Source organism: Lissotriton vulgaris, chromosome 5 (assembly GCF_964263255.1).
Source record: "Lissotriton vulgaris chromosome 5, aLisVul1.2, whole genome shotgun sequence".
Taxonomy (NCBI): Eukaryota; Metazoa; Chordata; class Amphibia; order Caudata; family Salamandridae; genus Lissotriton; species Lissotriton vulgaris.
The window spans coordinates 902,005,558-902,029,377 of NC_141693.1; the positions used below are offsets into that span (position 1 = coordinate 902,005,558).

General features: G+C 45.6%; 1 protein-coding gene across 2 annotated transcripts in view; it reads right to left on the reverse strand.

Moving 5' to 3' along the window:
• Window positions 1-23,820, reverse strand: part of BTAF1 (B-TFIID TATA-box binding protein associated factor 1) — a 1,094,445-nt gene that overhangs the window by 269,905 nt on the left and 800,720 nt on the right. For both annotated transcript variants that reach the window (XM_086922506.1, XM_086922505.1), the window contains exon 25: window positions 16,105-16,253. In XM_086922506.1, the coding sequence (XP_086778632.1) occupies window positions 16,105-16,253 (149 nt within the window). The remainder of the gene's footprint in view (window positions 1-16,104; window positions 16,254-23,820) is intronic.

Below are 23,820 nucleotides of genomic sequence, written 5' to 3' on the forward strand. Positions count from 1 at the left end.
GGAATGAGGTCAAATGCGGCCTTCAGGTCGACAAAGGCAATATACAGGAGGCCTTTTTTAAAGATAGTATATTTCCAGCTCATACAAAGAAATCTGAAAACCTGGTCGATTGAACTGGTTCTAGTTCTAAATCCAGGCATGAATTTTGAGAGGATGCAGTTATCATCAAACCAGTAATTTAATTTTGCTAAAATTTGCCTAGCAAACTTTTTTAATAAAATATCAATTTGACTGATTGGTCAATAGTTTGAAGGGTCATGACGATTACCTTTTTTAAAGATGGTAGTAATTTCTGCCCCTTTCCATTATTCGGGGGATCGGTGCACTCGCTTCTATTGAATTACAAAGAAAGTTAACGTAAGGGCCCCAAACAGTTTTATCATGCCTCAGTAAATCTCCCGGTATCTTGTCGGGCCTGTAGTGGAGAAGTGTGGCTCACTGGTTAGAGCGGCAGACTCTGAAGCAGAGATCAGGCCCGGTACCAGGGTTCAAGTCCCGACGAGGCGGGGTCTTGGGCTCAATGTCCGCAGACTCGATAATTCTCGCCTCGGCGCCTACTCTAATCATGGGTCCCTCGCTGCAACTCTGGGCAATAGCTTGCTTAATCTCCACAACGGCCCCTACACCACTGGGATGCCTGGATTCACCTTGGGGGTGCCCAGGAGGGGCATCTCACAGGGAGAGCCAGGAAGGGTTCCACAGAGTTATACAGCGCCGGGACGCCCCGTTGGGGCAGCTGTGCGCTTTACAAAATACACTACATTTACATTTACTAGGGGCGAATACACAGTCTTGCTGATTATGTATTATTTCAATTGTAGATGCAGAGTAGAGACGGGAAAAGTGATTGGCCCATGTATTAGAATCTAGAAAAATGTCTTTACTCCATCTTCCTGTTTTGTTGCCTTTTGCTATCAATCGCCAAACGCCAACTTGAGCTCTAATTTTTGCTGCACTTATTAATTCCAAACAAATGTTGTCATCCCAATTTTTCTTAGTTTGTACCAGTAGTCTCTTGTATTTAGTCTTTTTCTCCCTTAAGGCCGTAACATTGTTATTTTTTGTTGACAATATAAGCTCTTTTTTTTACCTCATGGCACTCTTTATTGTACCAGGGATTTACTAAGCTACTTGTTTCAGCTTTTGCTCCGCTCTCTTTGGGGATTTTACTCAAAATGGGTTTTAGTGCTTCTCCTAATATTGGTGTACAGTCAATATTGGGAACTCCACAGCAGGCAAGTCAATGTATGGAGCAATGACGTCTGTAAAGGGGTCATAAATTTGCGTCATTACCTCATTATTCTCCACTATAAGTGGTCATTTTAGCGCTCTACAGTTGTTACTTACTAGTGGTTCATTCGGGATATTAGTATCTTTCTTGCTCCCAGAGATTATTTTAAATAGGCGTGCCGCTAATGTCGGGTGTAGGGGGTAATGGTCACTGTCAATTCTAGCTTCAACTACTAAATCTTGAACATTTGGCCTGAACCGAATGGATGTTAAAATGTAGTCAATGTTACACTTACAATTACCTCTATTTAATGTGGGGTCATTTGGGCTATCTTAAGGTAATCGACCATTGCAAGCTCTAAGTCCATGTCCTGACACCAGTCTCATAATTTGGGCAACTATAACTGAACAGGATACTGTTGGATCACTTTCTAAAAGGGGGACACTATTTGCCATATCTTCATATTCAAAGATTTCTTCGAGGCCCACGACTTGCTCAAATTTACAATTTAAGTCACCCCCCCACAATTACCATTGCCTTCGAGTCAACTGTTTCTAAAAATTGATCAAGCTGATCTATCACTAAAGATTCCATGCTAGATCGGCTTGGTCTATAATAAATGTTTATTAAATATATGTCCGTTTTATCCCATGTACTAATCTTCACACCAATTATATCCTATGATGAGGAATCCAACTGCGATATATCAATACCAAGAGTGATTTTTATCCATACAACAAGGCCACCTGAGGGTCTACCTCTTACTGAGGGGGTAGCAATAACACTATGTTCTATACTCAACCTTGTGGGGGGTTTCTAGAGCCCAGGTCTCTTGAAAAAGGCATATATCACTTTGTTAAATATACTCCTGCCATTCTGTGTCCCCTAAATGAGGTAATATAAATTTTGTGATCAATTGTGTCCCCTATCTTAGACCCCAACGACTCCGTGTACACGCTACAAGTACATGTATGTTCCCTCCCCTTCAAGCTATGAAGACGCAAATACATTTGCGTCCAACGTTAACATGTCCTCTTTCAGATCCACCATGAATGGGTCAAATAGTCCGTTCCTAAATATGCCATGCCAACGTCTTTATGTAGTGTACTTTACACGTTTTTCAGCTCTGGCGAAGTAGGCCCTGAATTCTGCCATCGAGCCTTTTCCTGCCTTCTGACTCTGAATCTTAAACCTGGGCTTGCATCTGTACCCGTGACCTCTGCCTCACTCCCTGTGCGGCTAACGGTACTTGGCTCAGCCTGTTGCCTGCCAAGACTGCATTCAACCTTCGAATTATCTGCTCCACTCCTCGAAAATACATTCCTGTCTAGTAGTTTCATGTCAACATCCTTCCAGCTGCAGAGCAAAGGGCTTGGCCTCACTGTCTCTATGCAAGTAATTCATGGCTCTGTTTCCATGGTAGGCCCATGCCCTCCCTCGCACCCCTCGCATCTCATGCAGACACGTAGACGCTCATACACGCACTTACAGTCAGTATAGAATAGCCTCTTGTCCGAGAGACCTTTTCCTTCCAGATAATACAGTTCCTTAAACATGAGATATTAGATACGATTTGGGATTAGGTTGATCTGACATCCAGACATCTGTCTCCACATGTAGGGCTAAATGTCAAGTCCCCCTTCACCCCTCAAGTTACACGTACATTACACGTCATACTGCTGCGCGCGCATCTCTGCCATGTATTTTTGCTGACACTGCCGGATTCACTCATGGATCCGCCTACTTGTGACATCATGATAAATGACGTTCTTGTTCACGCCTTCATGCACGCCTATTGTAACGCCTTTTTGTATTACGTACATGCACTCTTATCTCTCTTCTCAGCTGTTACGCCTCCTGCATATGCCTTTACTGTAATGCATTGACTATATATATGAATGCCTGTCAATAATGTATTGTCGCATACTTGCATACCCGCATATTACCATTGACTCTGTCAGTCTGTCCCTTCCCGAACCTATGTGGTGACGGAACGGTATGCCACCTTGGCTCGAGCCAATATGCTAATCACCCAATTCCTTTTATAGGAATAAAACCCTTTTTGAGAAACCTCAAATATCACGGATTTTGCCTCTTATTTATTATGAGTTATTCTTATTGACTTTACCGCATAGAAATTCAGTACCAGGTAATTAATTTTACCACATAATTGGCGCCCGAACAGGGACCCCTCCCCCCTCTCACCCGCCGGAGGTGCTTTGCAGGCTTAGCCCCCTGCCACAGCCGGACGGAAACTACGCGTACCCGCAGGATTTCCTGTATCTCCCTCAGGCCAACGGAGGTGACTGAGGCCGCGATCGACACCCAGACGAGGCGGTGAGAAGTGCGGAGGATCCCGACCAGAGCCTAGCTGAGAGAGCAAGATCCGAGGTATACGGAGGCCCACCAGGTTCCGAAGTTCCGAAGTATCTGCGTCACGAGTCGAGTCCGAATCCAGTCCGAATCCAGTCGAGTCCAGTCCAGAGTTTCCGAGGCCTTCTGTTTCCGTGCTTCCCGGTGAGTACCGTTGCTGGGGACGCATCTAGACGTGCACATTAGGTTGTGCCGGTCAAGACAGGTTTGGGTACACAGACCTGGTCTGCACTGTTTTAGACAGTGTATCTGTACTGTTTAGCAGTATATCCAGTCTGCACTGTTGAGCAGTGTATCTAGTATTATGCAGTTAGCGAGTTACATCCTAATTGTTATTGTTCATCTCAAAATGTTTTAATGTGTCTCAAAATGTCGTGGTATGAGTGATTGTTCGATCGTCATTATTGTGATTATTGTGTTCATTGTGTTCATATCTGAGTAAGCACTAAGTAGCCAGATTTTCAAGATGCCGTTATTCTCCAAATTAAGACAGATAAAGACTAGAAAAGGGGTACTCGAGGAAGCTGTTCCCATCCCACCTAGGGACACTCCAGGGTACTTTATGTACCACAAGCACGGCCTAGATGCCGTTCTATTTCTCGATTTATGGGTGGACTACACTAAAGATCTAGCAGAGAATCAGAGGTGGCCCGCTGCAGGGACATGGGATTCAGATTGCATCATAAGAGTAGAAGAAGCATTACGAAAAAAGAAAGCCAGACAGTCACAGAAAGATGCCATCGAATTATGGCGTAAAGAATCGCATAGGAGTACAGAAAAAGCACTTAGAAAGGAAGAGAAAAGGAAAGAGGATTCAGACAAGGCCCAAGAAAACGTATTAGTTGAGGAAGGTATCCGAGTAAAAATAGAACAAGTAGACAGACAACTAAACACCCTTAGGAATGGTATGTATCCTCTCCTGGCCGAAGGTTTACCTAAGGCCACTCCGGAAGTACCAAAAGATCTACCACCTCCCATGCTCCCGACTAAAATGCATCCCAAAACCGCGAAGGACATTTTCCTTTCTTCCTATCTAGATGATGTAGCGCCCGCATACGCTAATACCGCACCGCCGCGCACACCTCCTTCTGGCGGCGCTCGACCCCGAGACAATCAGCCCCTACCCCCGCGACAAGCTACTCCTCCACCTCTTCCTCCCGTTCCGAATGTCCCTCCTGGTCTTCCTCCCGTTCTTCCAGCTCTTCCCGCACCCATTCCTCCCACTTTACATCCGAACAACCCCTTCGGAGGCAGTGCCTCAGGAGGCGCGTCCGGAGGGGCGATAGGTTTCCAGACACCTCCACAAGTACATAGATTGACTTACAGGGATCTAGCACAACAACGTACACCTCGATCAGCCGATTTCGATATAATAAAAGAACGTCTCGGGGATTGTAGATATGATCCAGTACCCGGTAGAAATGATGAAAGATTAATACTAGCATCAGTACGACTAAGACGGGTCACCAACTTTTTGTTGACCCTACCCGGAATGGTTGAACATCTAGACAGAATATATCATTTTGTCCAAACAGGGCAGGGACCTGAAAGTATTAAGGAAGCCATGGCTCACCAGAAAGTTGACATTCAAGCCAAGATATTACGGTTCTTCATAAACTGCTTAATAAGAGAACAAGATAGGCCGGGGATGGACCCGGAGGAAATGAAAGCACTTCATAGATGGGGTCAGAATATAGCAGACGGGAACCATGATAAACAGAATTGTATAAAAAACATGTTTCAAAGAATCAGAAGCGTAGTAATAAAAATACATGAAACAAGACAGGTAGAACCAGAAAATGAATCAGACAAGTTTGAGTCCTCAGAAGAGGAGCAACCAGAGGAAGCTACAGGACAAACACAATTACCAGTTAGAGAAACGATAGCATATGTAGGTAAAGGAAGACCCTTTAATAATTCAATGCGCCCAGTGCGTCCAGAAGGTAAAAGAATTTTCCAAGAAGCCATGTGTAATCCAAGAACTCCTGAACACTTATTTCAAGCCACTGATAACAGACTTCGAGAACGAATGGGGTACCATGTACTAGATTCTATGGATGAACAAGAATTAGCGAGGTCAGCCGTACAATGGGCTGACAGTCCCGAGAAATATAGTGATGATGCGTTAGCACACACATTTTTGAACATGACACCAGGTGAACAGCGTTTAGCTGGTACATACATGATACAACACCTACTTCTATTATATAGAAGCCAACATTCCGATCCAGGCCCCCTGCCTGATATATTAGCAGAACTACTCATGAATAAGTGGAGAGGTCTAGGTACCGATCTAATCAAGGTAATTCTAGAACAACGGCACAGATATAGTGCCTTCCTATGTCCACAATCTGATTCAGCACACTCCATGGAAAGAAAAATGTATTACCTGGATAGACAGAATCCGTTACGAGAAGTGCACCCAGTTCAGAATGCCGATAATACACTTAGACGTGTGTTTGTGTTCACACCCATAACCAAAATAGAATTATTGGAAATGAAGAAACTAGTACCTAGCCATGATAAAGATCCCGCAGGTTTTCACCGTGAAATAAAAGACATGTTACTCATGGGTGACTATACTTATCCCGACCTTATGAAGATATTGAAAGTACTACTGCCTCCTGGTATTTATGAGAAACTTAAAGAAAAAGAATGGGAAGTGGGAAATGCAAAGATTGATTGGACTGCATTAGAAAACGAAGAAAATACTAGAATTCCAGGCCAAGGGCTTGGGGATAAGGTTAAAGCATTACCAGGATTGTTAGTGCAAGTGTTGCCACGTTTATTAAGTACGAAAAAGGAAGATTGGGGTGCAATCTCAGCCTGTAAACAGAAACCCGATGAAGACACTAGTGATTTTTATACTCGATTTGAGAAATGTTTTGGTATTAATAGCGGCCTGAAACCAAGTAGCGAGTCCTATCCACACCTTTTTGTAACGAAATTAGTTGAGAATTCACTGCCCCAGGTTAAGAACAGAGTACTGAAAGTCGAAAGCACTTGGCAAGCTAACACCCCTTCACAAATGTTACAAATGTTACAGTACCACCAGAATAGAATTAGAGAAGAACAAGAACATGAACAAAGACGCATGAAAGACACGAAAATTAAAATGTTAGTTGCCCAGTCAGTTCCTGCTGATGGTCACAAAAAGGGTGCGACCCAGCCTAGTAATTCGACGGCTCCTGTTAAAGGGACATGTAACTATTGTAAACTGCCAGGTCATTATGTAAACGATTGTGCAGTTCTGAAACACAATATCTCCACGGGTAAGACCAAGGAGAGACCGCGCGTACCTAGACAAGATCAGGCCCAGCAACAAGCACCACAGAATATACAACATATTCCGCCTATGCCAGCTTCATCACAAACTGTAGCAGTGCCACAGCAACAGCCTATTACTGCAACACAGAACACGACACAACAGATGTACCAGTATGCACAGAATGACTACCCTGATTATCAGCGATACACATGAAACAGCCTAGAGAGGGAGTTTGGCTTGCCCCTTATTGAAGTTCCTGTAGATCAAGAGGGTCCTTATGTACACAGTCAAGTGTTAGGAAAAGACAGAAAGTTTTTAATTGACACAGGGGCAAGCAGGACCACAATCAGTCACAATGAGGTTCCAGGGGCACCCCTCTCAGGCTCACAGAATGTTTCCCTTGGATTTTCAGGAAAGCCTATTATTAATGAAGTATCACAGCCACTTCCACTTGCAGTTGGTCCTTTGACACGGACTACAGATTTATTACTTACAAAATCATGTCCAGAAAACCTATTAGGTATAAAGACACTGAAAGCTCTAGGAGCTATAATATGCTGTTCTCCAGAAGGAGTACGATTATTCTTGCGAGATTTTAAAGGCCATTATGTATTAAGAGACATGGATCCCCGGTTACAGAGTGTACCTGCACACTTGTGGGCGAAAGGCCCCACTGATGTAGGTTGTATGCACATTACACCATATCGAGTCACACTTAAAGCAGGAGTGGTATTACCACGAATTCGACAATACAAGTTACCTCCAGATGCTGTAGTGGCTTTACTGAGAATAATTGACGAGCTCATTGCACAAGGAGTGGTCGTGGAAACCGACTCCAATGTATGTAATTCTCCTATCATCCCAGTTCTTAAACGTACTGATCCAAATGCACCACCTGTTTATCGATTAGTTATTGATCTGCGCGAATTGAATAAATGCATTGTACCACAGTATCCTGTGGTTCCAGATATCTCTTCATTACTGGCAGCTATTGATTCAGAAGCGACGTTCTTTACTGTAATTGACCTCAAGAACGCCTTCTTTAGTGTCCCAATTGATCCAGAAAGCCAATACTTGTTCGGATTCAGTTTAAATGGACGAAGTTTCAAATTTTCACGCGCACCTCAAGGATTCACAGAAAGCCCCAGCATCTATAGCCAAGCACTGAAAAGACAACTTGACAGTATCCACATGCCTGTTAACACCGCCCTACTCCAGTATGTCGATGATCTGCTGATCACCGCACGAAGCGAACCCGAATGTGAAAAAGGATCACTGACGGTTTTAAATTTCCTGGCTGACAAGGGGCACAAGGTTTCCCCTTCAAAGCTGCAATTCTGTGTTCAGCAAGTTGTGTACCTGGGTCACTTGCTGTCCAAAGTGGGGAGACAGCTCACTCCAGATCGCATCCAGTTAATTGTAAACATGTCACCACCGAAAACACAAAAGGAGGTGCGGGCTTTCATAGGCCTCACCTCGTACTGCAGACAATGGATTCCCCAATATGCATTTCTAGCAAAGCCACTCATTCAGTTGACAACTCAGGAGGCAGCGACATCGACTGTCCTCCCTTGGACTCAGGAACATACACAAGCTTTTGAAGACTTAAAGAAAGCCTTATGTCAAGCACCAGTTTTAGAAACACCATGTTACAGTAAGCCCTTTACACTTTTTGTTACAGAACGTGAAGGTACTGCCTTGTCAGTCCTCACTCAGGAACAAGCAGGTTCACACAAACCGTGTGCTTACTTTTCTAGCACATTAGATCCAGTAGCCCAAGCTTTACCTGCATGTTTGAAATCAGTCGCAGCGACAGCTTTAGCAATCAGACAGAGCGATTCCATAGTATTAGGACATCAATTGACAGTACAAGTTCCACATGCCGTGGAAGTTCTTTTAAATCGTACACAGACCCAACACTTGACCATAGCAAGACTGACAGGTTATGAATTGACATTGTTTCAACCACACATAGAAATCAGACGCTGCAGCACATTGAATCCTGCCACACTTTTGCCATTAAGCGGTGTAGACCCACTGAAGCATGATTGTATCGAAGTCATTACTATTACGACGAAACCCAGACAAGACTTAACAGATGTCCCATTACCAGACCCAGACCTGACACTATGTGGATGGTTCATGTATGAGAACAGGTACAGGAGAATTAGTGGCAGCTTACGCAGTCACGACAGACACCGAAGTTATAGAAACAAATTGTATCGACACCCTGTCAGCTCAAGCAGCAGAGCTCATCGCTCTGACACAAGCCTGTATTCAAGCCAAAAATAGGAGAGTTAACATATACACTGATTCACGTTATGCATTCGGAGTCGTTCACGATTTCGGAGTCCTTTGGCGAGAGAGAGGTTACTTAACTTCTCACGGTGCCAACATTCAACACGGTCCCCTCATTCAAGCCTTGTTAGATGCAATACATCTACCTACTGCGATATCTATTATGAAGTGTAAGGCACATACAAAGGTTACCGATACGATCTCCCAGGGTAACGACCTGGCAGACCGAACAGCTAAGCAAACTGCCCAGAATCGAATGCATGCAACTGACTTGACAAAGACAATAGTTCCGACACCATCACACTGCATGACAGTCAAGGATCCCGCACATGATGTAATTGACATACAGACACATGCCACACCAGATGAAATAAAGAAGTGGACTGAACTAGGAGGGATCCAAACAGATCAGGGATGGATGACGAAGGGAAAATATACATGGTTTCTCCCCGACTCTATGGTTCAAGTCATCATTAACACTATACATAGCCCAGCACACCTAGGAGAAAAGGCAATGCTAGATAGCATTCCACACATATGGTACAATAAGAACTTACGAGCAGCAGCGAAACAAAAAGTGCGTACTTGCATGATTTGTTGTCAGTTCAATCCAGGTAAAAGCATCCCTGTAGAGAAAGGTGGATTTCAGCCTCCCGATCACCCTTTTGAAGTCCTCCAGATGGATTATATCCAGATGGAACGTTGTCGAGGATTCAAGTATGTCCTCGTAGTCGTATGTGCACTTTCCCGATGGACAGAAGCATATCCAGTCCCAGATTACACTGCTCCGACCACAGCCAAGCAGCTGGTTCGCGAGTTCTTCCCACGGTATGGTTTGCCCCGTATCGTGTACTCAGATAACGGTCAGCCATTCTCATCCGAGCTTGTGAAACACATAACACTCCTGTTAGGGTATCAGTGGAAGTTCCACTGTGTCCGGCATCCCGAGGCAGCAGGTCTCGTGGAGCGCCATAATCAGACTCTAAAGATCCGACTTTCAAAAATATGTAGAGAGAAAGGCGTTGACTGGATAGTTGCCTTGCCAGTTGCCCTTTTCTATATGAGGATGGTTGCGCACTCTCGAACCGGGCTATCCCCGTATGAAGTGGTCTTCGGTAGGCCACCAAATATGTGCGGGACGCCTATACCTCGTAAAATCACAGATGTTGATTGCGTTATGCTGACAGATTACCTTGCCTCCTTGATGTCTGCACTACAATCTTGTCGTTCACAGGTAGTTGCAGCCTTTCCCGACAACACCGAGGTGAAGCCCCATGAAGTGGTCCCTGGCGATTTTGTGTTCGTGCGGAATTTTGACCGGAGAAGTCCACTGGAGCCCCGCTGGCAGACCCCGAAGTTGGTTCTTCTGACGACAAGGACGGCTGTTAAATTGGAGGGCAGAAAAGGATGGCTGCACTCGAGCCACATCAAAAAATTTCACGGACTTCCTTCGGACTTGGACTCTAAGCCCTGCCCTCCTCCACAAACTGACTCAAAACTCCCCCTGGTTGAGAAAACCGCCTCCGAAGAATATAGACTAAAGTTACGGTCTAGCAAGTCAGACAGTTTAATTGTTTAAGTCCTCCCCTAGGTGAATCGGTTAAATTAGTTTCTGACATGTATCCCCTAGACCGAGATAGAGAGAGAGATAGACAGAGACAACTCAAGAAACGTGCATATTGTAAATCACTTCGCAGTCACTGTATAGTGACATTACTGATTATGTTTTTTCTAAGCCTTCTTATTATTGCTGCCAGTATATTATTACACATGTACTACCCTATTTTCAAGCGTGCACAATCTGCTTACAATGTCACTGCCGAACATTCTTTTAGCGAATTACCTCCCCATGAATTGTCTTACAGACTTGCGCTGCGCAACAACACATTCATTAGTATGTTACATCACTCCCATCAGACTAACAATGCTACAAACTGCTGGATATGTGGCCGACTCCCTCCCTACCAGAAATACAAGGGAGTTCTGCCCCTCTTTCCGTACCCGTTCACTCACAATGGCTCCTGTGGGGCATGGTTTAGATTGATTGATTCCTTAGATTCTGACATTGCTGTTTACGATGGGAATTGGGTTTGGGGAAAACTGAACTTAGTTCTACTTAAAGTCTGTTACCCTGACAAGAAGGGACTTCCCACTAGAACAGGAACTGATCTAGAAAATGAAGTATATGGATTAGGTAATTACACAATTAACCTCATGATTCTTACTGTTGAATCCGAAGCCGCACCAGTATTACCTGCTATGTCAGTGTTACCAGTCAAAGGTGAATTATGTATCAGAAAGAATGGTTCCATACACTTAGGTCATAGTAAATGTACTACTGTGATCGAATTCAGTGATCAAGGCAAATCCACGTTTAGAGCTACTCGTCATTCCTACTTTGTCTGTGGCCATACCGCATACATACGTTTGCCTCCAGATTGGGATGGTACCTGTTATATTGCATTCCTCCTGCCCCCTGTCTTCCTAGCTCCTCCTGATTATCACAGAAATACCAATCTAGTAAACAATAGACTCCGAAGAGATCTCCCGATTGTCGAATACACTGAAACGGCATGGGAGCAATACACAGACTTCAATAAAGGTTTCTTCCCCTACTTAGGTGCTGTTTTCAATAGTAAACTGATACGAAAATTAACTAGAACCCTCGAAGCAGTAGTGAATGAAACTACCTCCGCTCTAGGCAACTTAACAGAAGAGCAGTCCGCCATGCGGGTTGTTGTTCTTCAAAATCGTCTCGTCATTGACGTCATCCTAGCTGATAGGGGTGGAGCTTGTAAGGTCATCGGGTCAAGTTGCTGTGTTTTCATTCCAGAAAACGCGCCAACGGTATATAAAGCTATAACACGTCTCCATAAAATTGCAAGTCTGATACATCAGAATCCAGGCACCTGGACTTGGTCCGGTTGGTTCTGGACAACGTTGACCGCTTGGGGATGGAAGATCCTATCCTTCCTAGGCATTGGCCTTCTCATAGTATTCAGTTGCTGCCTATGTTTACAATGTGGACCGGCGATTTGCGGCCTGTGCGCCACATCATGTATTCCGCATTCAAATTCCCATTCAAAACGCCATAAGAAGAAAGAAGAGCAAATGATGTTACATGAACAGATTGATCGATTCATGCAGATCGATATATCATGAAGGGTCCGTAGGGGACAAGGAGGGAATGAGGTAATATAAATTTTGTGATCAATTGTGTCCCCTATCTTAGACCCCAACGACTCCGTGTACACGCTACAAGTACATGTATGTTCCCTCCCCTTCAAGCTATGAAGACGCAAATACATTTGCGTCCAACGTTAACATGTCCTCTTTCAGATCCACCATGAATGGGTCAAATAGTCCGTTCCTAAATATGCCATGCCAACGTCTTTATGTAGTGTACTTTACACGTTTTTCAGCTCTGGCGAAGTAGGCCCTGAATTCTGCCATCGAGCCTTTTCCTGCCTTCTGACTCTGAATCTTAAACCTGGGCTTGCATCTGTACCCGTGACCTCTGCCTCACTCCCTGTGCGGCTAACGGTACTTGGCTCAGCCTGTTGCCTGCCAAGACTGCATTCAACCTTCGAATTATCTGCTCCACTCCTCGAAAATACATTCCTGTCTAGTAGTTTCATGTCAACATCCTTCCAGCTGCAGAGCAAAGGGCTTGGCCTCACTGTCTCTATGCAAGTAATTCATGGCTCTGTTTCCATGGTAGGCCCATGCCCTCCCTCGCACCCCTCGCATCTCATGCAGACACGTAGACGCTCATACACGCACTTACAGTCAGTATAGAATAGCCTCTTGTCCGAGAGACCTTTTCCTTCCAGATAATACAGTTCCTTAAACATGAGATATTAGATACGATTTGGGATTAGGTTGATCTGACATCCAGACATCTGTCTCCACATGTAGGGCTAAATGTCAAGTCCCCCTTCACCCCTCAAGTTACACGTACATTACACGTCATACTGCTGCGCGCGCATCTCTGCCATGTATTTTTGCTGACACTGCCGGATTCACTCATGGATCCGCCTACTTGTGACATCATGATAAATGACGTTCTTGTTCACGCCTTCATGCACGCCTATTGTAACGCCTTTTTGTATTACGTACATGCACTCTTATCTCTCTTCTCAGCTGTTACGCCTCCTGCATATGCCTTTACTGTAATGCATTGACTATATATATGAATGCCTGTCAATAATGTATTGTCGCATACTTGCATACCCGCATATTACCATTGACTCTGTCAGTCTGTCCCTTCCCGAACCTATGTGGTGACGGAACGGTATGCCACCTTGGCTCGAGCCAATATGCTAATCACCCAATTCCTTTTATAGGAATAAAACCCTTTTTGAGAAACCTCAAATATCACGGATTTTGCCTCTTATTTATTATGAGTTATTCTTATTGACTTTACCGCATAGAAATTCAGCACCAGGTAATTAATTTTACCACATAAATTCCATTTCAGCCCGCGATATTCCATGACTTGAGTAGTATTTCCGGTTGCTCTTGTTCCCTTATTCCCAAATTCTCTACAATATCCATCTCAGTTCTGGTTTCATGAACTACATGGGGTTCAATAACCAAGTCAGAGGGAACTTTTGTATTTTTATATTAAACAGGATATAGTTCAGGTGCAATCACGTGTTCGCTGAACCTGGGCATTAATGGTATATCTGAGATCTTTTTAGACCTGTCTATGCCCTGTGATCCTTCTGGGTTCTCGCTCAAAATGCTTGCGTCTGTGCCTGACTTAGTTTGATATATGACTAACAGATCATCTGGTATATTAATAGCAGAGAGGGATTTGGGAGCTCGAAAGTTATCAGGAGAGTGTAATTCTTGTTCTGCTAAAACGGATCGTCAGTCCAGGGCATTTAAGATAGGGCCTGGAAGCTATTTGATAGAAGGGTAGGGGCATAGTCATTACAACAACCCTAGGTGGTGGTTTATAAAAATAGCCTAACGGAAGAGCAGAAATATTGGTGGTTTGAGTAAAGGTTTGTTCACTTCAGCTTAGTAAACAACAAACTGTATGTAGCCTGCGAAAATTAACCACTACACAGTCGCCATCAATGTTCTAGGTAGATTGGCCAACCCACCCAACTCTGCGAATCATAAGGATCTCTTTCATATCAGAAGAGCTGAATCTTTTGTGTTTTGTTAACCAGTCCATCGTCTTTTTGCGTAAGTCAACCCAGGACTCATTCTGGTCACCTGCTGATATGCTTTGACCGAGTGTGCCTTGGGCTCCTGCCAACCAGGTACCCAGGGCCTGTGTTCCTTCCCTAAAACTGTGTTGAAACTAAAACCCAATTGGCATCTCTGGCCACCTGTCAGCCCCTAGTAAATGGTACCCTAGCTGGGTGCCCTATGCCAGGGGTGTGGGCACAGTTGCAGGAGCACTGTGCCCCTACAGTACCCAGGGACATTCCTGGGCACTGTAAGTGCAGTGATGCCATTAAGAGTATATGGTGCTGGGAGGTCGTCATTACAAACTCGACAGCACCATAATGGCTACACTGGAGACTGACAAGCTTGGTATCACACTTCTCAGCACATTAAGCCCACACAGATGCCAGTGTGGGATTTAATGTAGAATGCACCCCAGAGGGCATCTTAGAGATGGCCCCTGAAACCTAACCTACAATCCACCTCTAGGCTGAGTGGCTGCCCAGGCTGCCACACAGCAGACATGTTGCTAGACCCCTGGGTGGAGAGCCCCTAGCTCTCCTGGGCCTGCAACAATGCACATCCTGGGCGAGGTGCTAGGTCTCCTCCCTCAGGATGGGCAGGGGGAAGCTTCAAAGGCATGCCGCCTTTGTGAGCTTCTCCAGACCACTTGCTGTACTCAGCAACTGGCCCCGACCAGTTCTAACCCCCACTCTGGCGGGAAGACTGGTGGGAAACCCTACATCAGGAAGGGGGGTGTGCCAGCCTGTGCCAACCTCACCCCTCAGGTGGGAGAGGCAAGGTGAAAAATTATCAAAAGTGGTAGCTTGGTCGAGCAGTAAGGCAGTACCAGAGGACAGTTTAAAGCATTTGTTGTACACACTGTCAGCAAAAGGTTTCACACACTCAAGAACTGAACTCTAGGCCAATTGTTTTAATATCCAAAGATATAGTTGTTTTATTTTTAGAACCAACAGGTATAAAAAAATATACTTTTCTCAGTGATGAGTGCTCTCAGGTTAATGCTTTGCAGGAAGGCAATGACTTTGTAAACACAAGGTACAGGGGTTGCAATAGGCAACACCGTTCTAAACATAATTTAGCATTGAGCTCAATGGTTTTTTCTACACAATTACAGTTGATTACTCATTACCGCGAGTGGTGCGCGCGCTTTGGAGAGCAGTCTTCACTTTTCAATCGCTGTGCTTATGGCACGCCACTGCTCGCTCCCGCAAGGTGGATGCCGCCACAAACATAAGTGCAGTGCTTGAAAAGTGACGGCTAAAGGCCCTCCTATGCAGCGCATGCACGCTGTGTAGGCGAGACCTAAAAAAGGAGCACATTCGTACACAAAGAAAACAAAACATGGTGTTAGGAAAACTTCAGGTTAGCATATGGCACTTAAGGTGTTGCCAGATTAACGCACAATTTTCACACTTGCTCAGAGTGACATCTGGCCCAGGCATTGCCTTCAAGAAGTTATCAGTAGGAAGTTTACAGAGTCAAGAGTAACATTCATTTATGGTGCTAGAGGCATACTTCCAGAGATTAAATGTTCTGTGCTATAAGCCAACTCATTCATGAAAAGCTCTGGCTCTCATGAGATGAAAAGACTGTTAATTTAACAAGTGATCTCTTTAATGATAAACATGTAGAACAATAAGAGGCTAGACAATTACTAACAAATACACTATTAAATCATTCAATTCTCGAGGACATTTAAAAAAAAAAAAAAAAGAAATCCACTCACCTCAAGCGGCATTAACCTTATTAACGTTGCGAAACACTGAGTAGCCATGAAACGCACACTGTCTGTCTGATCGCTCATTCTGCCCAATACTGGTACCACCAGGAGAACTATGTATGGGACAATGCCAACTTCTAACTGTTCCATTACACCTGTGTTTGTGATTAAGGAGCATCTTTATTAGGAGCAGAATAGTTTGCATATAACAGCACAACAGGAGGTGGGGCAATGAATATGTATTGCTCCCTCCCCCATCCAAGCTTCTATAAGATCAATAATGTACTTACTTTTGGCAACAATTTTTCTACTTCTCTAAAATACCCAGCTATACTAACTGGCCCACAAAGTAGCCCCACTAGGAAAGCCTCATGCTGCCTTATGAAGAGAGATGCTTGTGGAACCCCGTATAAGTAATAAGCGCCTCTCACAACTATGATTTGCATTCCAGTTCAAACACCTTGCATCACAGTTAAAATGAAAAGGATGACCATTTTAATACAAACAAGTAAAACACACAAACCCTAACACAAGTTCTAAGAGAGGCAGTGAAGAAGGTGGACAAGTCACAGTTTTCAAAGTATCTTTCAATGGAATCCTCCTTTAGAAAAAGTGAATAGATGGAAACCAAATGATTTGGGGAAAACCAATGCAGTCAAACCTCGAATTGCTGAAGAACAGGATAAGAGAATACTATCTCATACTTCAACAGACAGTAGACACAGTAATGCCACATAAACATGTATGCATAGGGCAAGATAGATGCTTGCCAAATATCTTAATTGGCATATACATTCCCAACTCAAGGCCATAAACACAGACATATACGGATATATATATATATATATATATATATATATATATATATATATATATACACATACATATACACATATACACATATACACACACACACATATATATATATATATATATATATATATATATATATATAGCGCTCAGCTCCCAAAGAATTCACTCCTCAGAAGATATATATATATTACCCTTTAATAAATGTTTTGAAACCTGCTACTCACTCGAGTTGGTTAATTGGAGAGCTTCATTTTCCTGTCTGCTGTGGCGCTGTGAGGTCTGCACCCTGCTGCTGCCTGTCATCCATTGACAGGCGGGGATTTCTTCACATATATATATATATATATATATATCTTCTGAGGAGTGAATTCTTTGGGAGCTGAGCGCTATATATATATATATATATATATATATATATATATATACATACACACACACACACAGAGATTTGCTGGGTGGTGCTTATCCCGGCGCCGAGGCTGCCGCCAATATCTCACTGCTTTGAAGGTTGCCAATCATTGGGAAGCACCCGGGCAGCTGGCACGTAAGAATTCTTGGTATGCCTCTGAGGAAGAAAGACTTTTGAGACGCGTAAGGGTGAATACCTCGCATTGCTGTGGATTTATATCAGCGGGTTCTGGCGTCCATACCTTAAGAGGGCTTGATGCTCCGTCTGGCTGCCATCTAGGAGGCTTCACTGTTTGGTATATGCCGAGCTGTGACGGAGGGTAGCGGGACAGGATTGAGGACTAAAGGTGCTCACTGAGGCCCATCCAGGGGCGTGTAATATGGTCAAAGACATTTTGTGCATCGATTCACGGACTACAAATACCGGCACTACTATTCCCACAATGCCTTGCCTCATCCAGAACAGCCATTCATGGCGGGCAACTTACTATATAAGGGAAGGTGTGACCGGATCTTGCACGTAACAATTCTTGGTATGCCTCTGAGAAAGAAAGAGACTTTCAAAATGCATAAGGCTAAATACCACGCATTTCTGTGGATTTTTATCAGCGGGTCCTGGCGTCCATACCTTAAGAGGGCTTGATGCTCCATCTGGCTGCCAGAGCGCTTCCCAACAATGGGCAACCTTCGAAGCAGTGAGATATTGACGGCAGGTGAAGGGTGAGCTGTGCAGGCGAAACGCGTCCGACAGCAACAGCTGACAAATACATTTTGGTTGGTAAAAGACATGGTGTCGTCATCCTTGGTGTGCAAGGGATTTATGATGTAAATTGGACCGTGCTTGAGAGGTCCGACGAGACGACGCGCCTTCTGGTTTGGAGCAGTGGCAGGTTTATAAATCAAGCAAATGAGTATACATATAAGTGGCAAACTCTTTTTGGACTCACCTCATGGACTGGGGATGCTGCTGAGCCACCGCATCTCGCTGCTGTGACCTGCTAATTGATTACACTGGACTGAATGTGTGACATTGATCCACATTCGGTCCATCACCTATTTTGTTTGCAAATTCCGCCATAAGTGCGCTGGGGATGCTCAGACGTGGGTCCCAGGCACTCCACACCACTGGAGTCAAGCTAGCCGGGCTGATGAGAGGTGTTACCTCGAAACCGGTCCGGTCCTCGGATGCTTGATTCCGTTCTGGGAAGGACATGGCTTTTGTAGTTCGGACTGGACTGTTCCCATGGGGCACAGGGTCAGAGCTGATTTGCATATCGTCATTGTCTAACCCAGGGTGGTGTGGAGTGCAAAAAAACGATGGATTTGGGCCCAGATCTTTGGACTGGGTTGAATGTGTGACATTGATCCACATTCGGTCCATCACCTGTTTTGTTTGCAAATTCCGCCATAAGTGCGCTGGGGATGCTCAGACGTGGGTCCCAGGCACTCCACACCACTGGAGTCAAGCTAGCCGGGCTGATGAGAGGTGTTACCTCGAAACCGGTCCGGTCCTCGGATGCTTGATTCCGTTCTGGGAAGGACACGGCTTTTGTAGTTCGGACTGGACTGTTCCCATGGGGCACAGGGTCAGAGCTGATTTGCATATCATCATTGTCTAACTCAGGGTGGTGTGGAGTGCAAAAAATACGATGGATTTGGGCCCAGATCTTTGGACTGGGTTGAATGTGTGACATTGATCCACATTCGGTCCATCACCTGTTTTGTTTGCAAATTCCGCCATAAGTGCGCTGGGGATGCTCAGACGTGGGTCCCAGGCACTCCACACCACTGGAGTCAAGCTAGCCGGGCTGATGAGAAGTGTTACCTCGAAACCGGTCCGGTCCTCGGATGCTTGATCCCGTTCTGGGAAGGACATGGCTTTTGTAGTTCGGACTGGACTGTTCCCATGGGGCACAGGGTCAGAGCTGATTTGCATATCGTCATTGTCTAACCCAGGGTGGTGTGGAGTGCAAAAAAACGATGGATTTGGGCCCAGATCTTTGGACTGGGTTGAATGTGTGACATTGATCCACATTCGGTCCATCACCTGTTTTGTTTGCAAATTCCGCCATAAGTGCGCTGGGGATGCTCAGACGTGGGTCCCAGGCACTCCACACCACTGGAGTCAAGCTAGCCGGGCTGATGAGAGGTGTTACCTCGAAACCGGTCCGGTCCTCGGATGCTTGATTCCGTTCTGGGAAGAACACGGCTTTTGTAGTTCGGACTGGACTGTTCCCATGGGGCACAGGGTCAGAGCTGATTTGCATATCATCATTGTCTAACCCAGGGTGGTGTGGAGTGCAAAAAAACGATGGATTTGGGCCCAGATCTTTGGACTGGGTTGAATGTGTGACATTGATCCACATTCGGTCCATCACCTGTTTTGTTTGCAAATTCCGCCATAAGTGCGCTGGGGATGCTCAGACGTGGGTCCCAGGCACTCCACACCACTGGAGTCAAGCTAGCCGGGCTGATGAGAAGTGTTACCTCGAAACCGGTCCGGTCCTCGGATGCTTGATTCCGTTCTGGGAAGGACATGGCTTTTGTAGTTCGGACTGGACTGTTCCCATGGGGCACAGGGTCAGAGCTTATTTGCATATCGTCATTGTCTAACCCAGGGTGGTGTGGAGTGCAAAAAAACGATGGATTTGGGCCCAGATCTTTGGACTGGGTTGAATATGTGACATTGATCCACATTCGGTCCATCACCTGTTTTGTTTGCAAATTCCGCCATAAGTGCGCTGGGGATGCTCAGACGTGGGTCCCAGGCACTCCACACCACTGGAGTCAAGCTAGCCGGGCTGATGAGAGGTGTTACCTCGAAACCGGTCCGGTCCTCGGATGCTTGATTCCGTTCTGGGAAGGACATGGCTTTTGTAGTTCGGACTGGACTGTTCCCATGGGGCACAGGGTCAGAGCTGATTTGCATATCGTCATTGTCTAACCCAGGGTGGTGTGGAGTGCAAAAAAAACGATGGATTTGGGCCCAGATCTTTGGACTGGGTTGAATGTGGACAAGTGTGGCTCACTGGTTAGAGCAGGCAGACCCTGAAGCAGAGGTCAGACCCGGGATCAGGGTTCGATTCCCGACGCGGCAGGGTGTTGAGCTCAAATGTCCACGGACTTGATAATTCTCGTTTCGGTGCCTGACCTAATCATGGGTTCACACTCTTCAACTCTGGGCATTAAGCTTGCTTAATCTCCACAACGGCCCCCTGGGGCGGGATGCCTCGCTTTCACCTTGGGGATGCCCTGTAGGGGCTATCTCACAGGGAAAAACCAGGACGGGTTCCCAAGGCAAGCGCGGAGATACCCCTTCGGGGGTCGATTCCGGCGCTATATAAGAAATGTAATAATAATAATAATAATAATGTGTGACATTGATCCACATTCGGTCCATCACCTGTTTTGTCTGCTAATTGATTAGATAGTGATCACACGAGGGAGCGTCTCACACTGAGGTGGCGCTCTGAGGTTGCAGCTGTGCCCTGCCGGTGGGTCAATGTTCAGGTCAGCCGCTTTTGCCATTAAGATCTGGGCGGCAGGGGAGAGGAGGCAGTCACCGCCCACTTGAGGGAGTACTTACAAAAGGTGACTGCCTTTTGAAAACTCGGAGTTCCGAGTTTTCGCGATGCTCTCTAGCGCTTGCCAGCAGGCGTCATCCAATCGTAGAGAGGTCAGCTGGATTTAAAAAGGTGGACATTGAAGGCATTTCTTAATCCATTGGGCAGCATTTGAAAAATTCAAAACGACGAAACGCGTCATGCCTGAAATGCTGAATAAAGCGCGATTTTGACCTACTGAACTGGTGTGGCTTGTTCTTTTCCTTTGGAGGGGAACTTGGTTTTGGAGATATATATATGAAATGACCCAATTACTAATGAAGCACTGCAGAGCATTGTATAGATGATAAATGAAGATGGTTAGGGCAACAACTTTCACAAGACAGCTTTTCTGTTAGCAATGAGGAAGTGAGTTGAGAAAAGTACCCATGTCTTGATTCCACCTCAACACATTTAGTGTGGCAGATGAGTTAACTAATAATCTACAATGGGGAGTTTAGTGGTTGTACACTTTCCCATTTTAACACACCTATGATGGATAGCAGATGCAGAATCAACATACAGAAAGTCCTGTAAAGTACATTCAACTATAACTCATCAATACAAATCCCTTGTTCAATCCTTGATAGTCAGGAGGAATGTAAATTATCAAGCAATGGCCATTTTATAGTTTGACAAGTCGTAGAGCAGGATGTGAAATCCTGGAAGTGGTAATGTTTGGAATGGAAGGCCACAGAGGGATTCCAGAAACCAAATATTCCACAAGTGACTAGTACCAGCTGGTCCTCTCTTGGCGAAGGCGCAGTTTTTACTTGTAGAATAGACTCACCACTCTGCATACACAATTCATGTGTTACTTTACTGGCGTTGAAGGTGGTGCTACCTGGAAGGGAGCCAGTGTCCCGCAACCGGTATCCAGTAGGGGGTTTAAAAACTATGGCTGGGTTGTCCATGAAAATCAGCACTAGCTTTTCCCTTGATCGGAGGAAGAAAGGCTTTCAATGTCATCTGGATTGCCAGGAACTCCAGTAGGTTGATGTTAAGTCCGGACTCTGCCAGAGAGCAGAGTCCTCTGATCTCCTCCTCTCCCAGATGGCCGTCTCAGCACAGGGGTGACACATCTGTCACTACCATCAGCTCTAGTTGTGAAAAGGGAAAGGGTTCTGCTGCTCACCCAATATCGATTCATCAGCTACCACTACAGGTCTTTTGCAGTTCCCTCTGACATCTGGACCAGGTCGGAGAGATTCCCCATATGTTGTGTCTACTGTAGCTTCAGATACCACTGCAGAGCCCACATATGCCAAAGGGGAGGTGTCAAAAGGATGTAAAAATCCATGAAGCCCAACAACCTTAGGCTGGGTCTCACCGAAATCCTGCTCTCACCAAAATCCTGGATAGAAGCTAAAACATCAGAATCATAGCCTGAATATCCTGGACTCGCCGTTTTTGAAGATAAGCCCAAAATGTCACTGTATCCAGAACAGCCACAATAAAAGGAAGTGTCTGAGATCAAGTCAGGTGTGACTTTAGCATGGTTATAGTGAACCCCAGCAAATACAGGAATTCCGCTGCAGTCTGGAGTTGGGAGACAACTGCCTGGGGCGAGCCCGCCTTCAACAGCTACTGTAGAGGTAGAAGACTGGAACCCCTGACTTATGCAGATGTTCTACAACCGCCTCCATCACTTTTGCGAACACCCAAGGGATGCTGATGAGGCTGAAGGGGAGCACAGCAAGCTGAAAATGCTCTTGGCCTACTGTGACCTGCACATAGCGCCTGTGGGCCGGCAGGACGGGGATGTAGAAATATCCGTCCTGCAAATCCAAAGCTACCATCCAGGGTCCAAAGCAGAGAGGACCTGAGCCAAGGTGAGCATTTTGAACTTCTCCTTTTTAGGAATAAGTTGAGAAGGTGCAGATCTAGGATAGAACAAAGGCATCCATCCTTTTTAGGCAGCAGAAAGTAGCAGGAATAGCAACCATGACATACTTCTGATGCCAATACCCCCTTGATGGCTCCTGATGGAGCAGGGAAAGGTGGTCTTCCATCAGCCGGTTGTAAGTCGGTGGCATGAGTTGAAGGGTTTTCATGTATGTGTTTGAATAGCCCTTCTGGATGATTTGCAAAACACACTTGTCTGATGTCATCAACTTCCAGTGGGGCAGGAGATTGTGGATCCTGCCTCACACTTGGTGCTCATGCTGGTATTCGTGGTGGGGAGACGTTGAACTGACCTGACCTGTAGCTGGTGTACCACATCATCTGTGGGTACTGCCTCCACGGCCATGAAAGCTTGGAACCTTGTTGGCTTTGGTGGCGGGGCGGGAAGGGCCGCGATTGGTAGCCCCTACCTTTGCCACAGAAGAGGCAAAAAGCAGACTGGGTTCAGCAATGGGCTATGGATTCTGCTGTACTTAAAACACTGCAGCGCGGAGTCTGCCTTCTCAACAGAGGCGAGAGCCATCAAAAGGCATCTCCTTGAGCAAAGCTTTGACATCCCCTAGAAGCCTGTGTTTTTTCAGCCAGGAGTGGCATCTCCGTGCCACTGACAATGAGATTGCTGCGCCCTGCAAATTGGTCATGTCAAGACCTCATCTGATGGTGAACTTTGCATCTCTCCCATCAACAATTCCCAAATGCATGGTTCAGGACTCCTGTGAGACCAGGGGCAGCTGAGCTCCACACATTGTGCTGTATTTTCCCAAAAGGGACTGGTGTACACTGACTGCTGTGCTAGGGTGGCAGAACTAAAAAGACTCTTACCAAAGGTCTCCAACCTTTTGGATGCCCTATACGTGGAGTGGTAGGGAACACATTGGGATTGACCCTAGTAGTGGAGGTCTGGACCACCAAGCTCTCCAGGGTGGGGTGCTGGGTTAGGAAACTGGGGACACCAAGAACAGGCCGATGACGGCGGGCAATTGTCATGTGCACA